The 5,735-nt window shown below is 38.5% G+C and overlaps 1 protein-coding gene across 1 annotated transcript in view; it reads left to right on the top strand.

The window, feature by feature from the left end:
• GRM5 (glutamate metabotropic receptor 5) overlaps positions 1 to 4,838 on the top strand; it is a 522,995-nt gene extending 518,157 nt beyond the window's left edge. Inside the window, exon 13 of the mRNA XM_040489104.1 lies at positions 19 to 4,838. Within this exon, the coding sequence (XP_040345038.1) occupies positions 19 to 729 (711 nt within the window). The 3' untranslated portion in view covers positions 730 to 4,838. The remainder of the gene's footprint in view (positions 1 to 18) is intronic.
• The last annotated feature ends 897 nt before the right edge of the window (positions 4,839 to 5,735 follow it).

The following is a 5,735-nucleotide window of genomic DNA, read 5'->3' as shown; positions in this document are numbered from 1 at the left end:
ATACTGGACTGCTTCAAGATCGGAAGCGCGGGGGGCGCGGGCGGCGGCCCCGGCGGGCCGGAGCCCCCGGACGCCGGCCCCAAGGGGCTGTACGACGTGGCGGAAGCGGAGGAGCACTTCCCCGCGCCCGCGCGCCCGCGCTCGCCGTCGCCCATCAGCACGCTGAGCCAGCGCGCGGGCTCCGCCAGCCGCACGGACGACGACGTGCCGTCGCTGCACTCGGAGCCCGCGGCGCGCAGCAGCTCCTCGCAGGGCTCGCTCATGGAGCAGATCAGCAGTGTGGTGACCCGCTTCACCGCCAACATCAGCGAGCTCAACTCCATGATGCTGTCCACCACGGCCCCCGGCCCCGGCGTGGGCGCCCCGCTCTGCTCGTCGTACCTGATCCCCAAAGAGATCCAGCTGCCCACAACCATGACGACGTTCGCCGAAATCCAGCCGCTGCCCGCCATCGAGGTCACGGGCGGCGCGCAGCCCGCGGCGGCGGCCCCGCCGGCTGGGGGCGCTGCTCGGGAGACGCCGACGGCCGGGCCGGAAGCTGCTGCCGGCAAGCCGGACCTGGAAGAGCTGGTGGCTCTCACCCCGCCGTCCCCCTTCAGAGACTCGGTGGACTCGGGGAGTACAACCCCCAACTCGCCAGTGTCGGAGTCGGCCCTCTGTATCCCTTCGTCTCCCAAATATGACACACTTATCATAAGAGATTACACTCAGAGCTCCTCGTCGTTGTGAATGTCATTGGAAACCACGCTGGGTTCCGCCAAGGGAGCCAAGACCTCCCGTGTTCACGCAGACACAGTGACAAGCATAGTCGCCTGGTTAAGACCCGAGGTGGAAGATGCCAAGTACACCCGTAATGGAAACACGAGATTAATAGTGCTATTTAACATCAACCGACGAAGACACCGACCACAAATCCTTTGGCAGATTTTCTTCTAGTGGCCTTAGAAAACATGGGCTTTTAAGAAACACTGCTTATATTTTTGAGGGCTGACAAGAGTCTGTTGAACCAGTTCCATACCAAGTGCTTTGCTCTAGGGAAGCAATGAGTGTGTAACAGCATAATGGAGGGGGAAAAGCATAGTTATTAAGCAACTGTACAAAGTTTGTTTACTTTAATTCTTTTCCCAGAAGATTCTTTGATTCACCAAACATGAATGTACATTTTCTAACAAACTCAAAATCTGGGACCAAAAAAAACATCAACCTTTCGCTCTCTTTTTTTGTTTTTTGGGTTTTTTTTCCGTTTTTTTTTTTTTTTTTTTTTCTGTCCTTTAAAGACTTTGAAAAGCAGTAACTTGGGCCCAGTATTTACTGAGGCATTGTTGTGAGTGTGTCCCATGCATAACACACAACTGGATAATGAGTGCTGCGCTGATGTGTATAAGGCTTTTACCAGAGACATTCCAATTTGGTTTTGAAATCCTCTTTGAAAAGCCTGCATCCGGGAGTCCACCTAGTTATTTCAATTCACCTCCATTAACCAAGAAAACCAATGGAAGATTTCTTGACTATTTCACCATGTTGCCAATCAATACTGGAGTAGCAAAAAAATATTTTCTGGAATACTGTTTTGTAATTCCCTCACTGGGGTACCGTTGTGTAGCTGGAAATTCTCTTTATAATAATAATAATTCCTGAGCTCCAGCTTGGCTATCACTTTCATGAAATGTGGCCACTCCTCCTTATGAATGCTGTTCCATTAGCATTGCCAGCTAAAATATTAAAATATGCATTTGGGCTTCTCCATTCCTTTCTTTTGAGAACCTGATGCACAAAGAGCTCCTCTGTTCTTTCCAAGTCCCACCACTGGAAGAATGGTCTATAGACCCAGCGAAGACAGCGACATGATTAGAGGGACTGCTGTTCAAAAAGTTAACACAATCTTAATACGCTGGAAATTTTAAACTGTGTCAAGTCGGCTTAGCAGAGATTTAGCTATGCCAGTGAGCAGTGATTTTAACTTTTTTTGGCTGCTTAAAGAGGGCAGCTATGAACTATGACAAATGTAGATTTTTCAAAGCAATACAGAATATTAAAACAGAGGAACCTTAATGAATATAAACCACACAGTCTCTTAGCCATTCCAAAAAGAGGCAAAGCAATTATTAGTATTTCCTTTTTAAAATAATTATTAATATGATTTTGTGCACTTCATACTGTCACTTTTTAAATACTGCAGAAAAGAGATTTAAAGATATACTAGAAATACATGTGCTTTAATAGGCTCATATAGGTAGAATTCATAGCTCAAGACCTGCATCCACAGTCATCTCTTTCTTCTTCTCATTACAATTGTCCTCAGGTGCCAAATGTTTTTTTGTGTTGTTTTGTTTTGGTTTGGTTTCGTTTCGTTTCGTTTCATTTTAAATTTTAAAATAAAGATAGTAATAAAAGGAGGAGGTGTCCTATAAATTTAAAGTTCAGTTGATCCAGCCTTATACTAAAGCTAGCCTTATGAAAAAGATTTGCTGTGAGGCAGAAGTATATTTTTAGCAGAAAGAAAAATAAATGAAACCTTTTTCCTTGAGCTCAATATCCTTATATTGGCATGTATTTTTTTATTTCATATCTACTTTAAAAAAGGAATTGAGAAATGGAAATATATCCATTGGTGTAATTTATCATGCCCCACTTTTAAAAGTTATAGGAAATATACTTCTTGATTTTCCTTTACTTATATCTGTTCTTATATTAAATTTAAAATCAAATCTCCCAGTATAAAATGTTAAAAGCTGATATTAGTTTACTAAAATATAAACTTGAAAATCAAACTTACCATACCACATTTGAAAATATCATCAGAGCACCCTGAACCCACATATTATAATGAGACTCTTGAAGCAGAGTGAATTTAGCTAAGCTTTATAGTTTCATTGACTGTGAACTCTGCCTCTACTTAAAAAACAAATGTAAATATTTTGATTAACACCCTTCAATCCTCATGAAAAGGGTGGCATTCACCTGAGGATTACCATTTTGATTTCTTAAACATTGAAACCTTTCCAAATATACTCAACTAAGTTTTAAATTCGTTTCCCATGACTTTAGGTTGATTTCCATTTTATTCTCAAGTGTAAGTTTCACCGTGTTGACCAACAGAATATTTTTAAAAAACTTTCTCCATGATCAAATTTCTCTTCTAAATTTTTAGTAACATATTTCTTTAAAAAAATACACCACTTTATGAGAAAATTCATCAGAAATTAAAATGTAATACAAATAAATTGCTGTCTGATAATGCCATATGAAATTATAATCAACTGTAATAAGAAAAATATTCATCCAATTAGAGGAGAACAAGGTGTACTTTTCTCTGTGTTTTTATGCCCTTTGCCCTTCATTCAATACATTCTATAATGCATAATATTAGTAATGCACTTTTGGGATCTTTTATTTTGGAATGATGCTAACTCTGTCTCTTTGCCAATTCTAATACCAGGTTCCAAGTAATAAATCTACAAGGAAAACTGAATATTCATTCTAGGGCTAGGATATGAACTTCGCAATTCATTTGGGTACCTATTTTCATTGAATTTCCTTGAAAACAGTCTGTTCCTGGTGCCCAGTGATCACTCAGTTGGACCAGCATGACTAAAAGGAAGGGGAAAAGACTGAAATGCTGAGATTCAGAAAAGTGACCCTAAAGGACAGTTTGGTCCAAGGATGAAAAGAAGAAGACCTACTTTGATCGAGTTATATGGACCATCTAAGGAGTCCACTCACTCTTCTGTTCTGGGAGAGGAGTAGGGGCAGCCTGAGAAGACCCTATGTGGATTGGGAAGAAGCTTCTCTCTGGGTTAGGGGTGGGGAGCAGAAGGGAGTACGCAAAGGAAAACCATATGAGATTTGACTGAAGTAAAGAAAAACAGTAAATCCCCGAATGTACTAATCCTTGTTAGTAAAAGTCTTTCCCAAACTTCTGCTGTTACCAGCAAGTGATCAGGAAGACTAGGAGCTATTTCTGACTGTGAATGAATTGTGTAATGGCTCTGCTGCAGTTCTGTGACTTCCAAACCAGGAATTAACCACTTTTTAAGAAAAAACAAAAAACAAAAAAACAAACAAACAAAAAAAAAAAACCATTTCCTATGCTAGTCTCCCAGCAAAATGTACATGTTTTGGAGACTTCAAAAGTATTATCTGAGTTCACATTTAGCCACAGCTTATTAATAACCCTCAAGCTGTCAGAATCTCTATAGTTACCATTTACAATTTTATACTGTGAAAAAAATACAGATCAGTGAAAAACATAAAGATAAATTGAAATTCACTTTTAAGAGGGTCTGAGGCCTGGGAGATTCTCTACTATCTGTTGAAGAGTGAGGCATGTATAAAATAGTTGGCTGAATTTCACTGATCTTCCCAATGTGAACAAATATACTATGTATATTGTGTGTATTTCTAGAATTCAATGGCAGCTGCTGGTGGTGTTGTAATTAGAAATCTATATAGAATATAGATGTTTTAGAGAGATGGTGCCAATCCTAAAAGATTTGTGTGGGCTACAAGTGCTTGTACTTACTTTTTTCTGCACTTTAACAGATTTGGTTTTAAAATTGTGTGCGCGTATCTGTTCTTTTTCTGTTGTTGCAGCTTGTACTATTAAAACAATAGAGAATGTTAAATTATTTTGATGTGAATTGCAAATGATTTTTTTCATAAAGTTTAACATTTTTATCAGCATTGTTTTGCTTTGTACTTGTATAAATGTGTTTTATTTTAGCCTTCAAAAGTACACTTGCCTGTTTCTCAGTTGTCTAAATCATGTTATAGTTGGTGTTTGTGAAGTCAGTTACTTTTTGAAAAATATTAAAAAAGAAACTATGGTATGACTTTAAGATTCTTCCCCTTAAATGTTTAGAATGTTGTCTTAATAGTGTTTTCTAAGACCCAAAGAGCCATACTATTAATTAATCTTAAATTCTGAATGATATATACATTCAAATTATGGGATTGACAAAGTAGCCTATGGACAATAGATTAAATTAAAAATGTAAACCAACCATAAACCAACCCAAGATGCTGTCCTCAAAGACATCTACAAACACCTTTTAAGACAAATATTTTTTTAAAAAAACAATGAAGCATGTAGGGATTATACCTTGCTTTTGTGTCTGGAAATACAAATACGAATTATAGTGCCACAATTATCTGTGTTGGTAGAGGTTACATCATAAAAATAATATAGATTATGTGTGTTTATGTATCTGTGAATGTCTGGATGTATATACAAACAACACACATCTGTGTAGATTTTTTCCTTTTGAGTCCATCTGTGTATGTGTTTCTGTGTGTATGTTTGTTTGTGTGCGCATGTATGGGCATATCTGTATAATTTTACCAGAAAAAAAAATTACTTGTGAAATCACTTTCTACTTTGATGGATTCTTAAGCAAATTTACACTCCTTGAACACAAATTATCTGAAACCTAAAAGCATGATGTGTGGAAGAGAAAAACAATGTAGACTTTAAAACATAGCTTCTCTCTGCTTCTCTACATTGTATTATTTATACACATATAATATGTATATACATATATTCTTATACATATGGAAATTGATACAAAATATGTTTGATCTTAAAAAAGAAAACCATTTTGTGTGCTTTGTCAGACTCTCCTGCTTCAGTGTCTTCTATTGTGAAGTAATACAATTGGGCATATATTTATATAAACTTAAGGCTAAGGTGAGATGACTGAGGTGAGATATCTGGACCACATACAGCAAATCATTTT

The sequence above is a fragment of the Herpailurus yagouaroundi genome, unplaced genomic scaffold (genome assembly GCF_014898765.1).
Source record: "Herpailurus yagouaroundi ecotype Mexico unplaced genomic scaffold, PumYag 180, whole genome shotgun sequence".
Lineage (NCBI taxonomy): Eukaryota > Metazoa > Chordata > Mammalia > Carnivora > Felidae > Herpailurus > Herpailurus yagouaroundi.
Note: the sequence above shows the minus strand (reverse complement) of the source record. Positions and strands in the feature narration are given on the sequence as shown.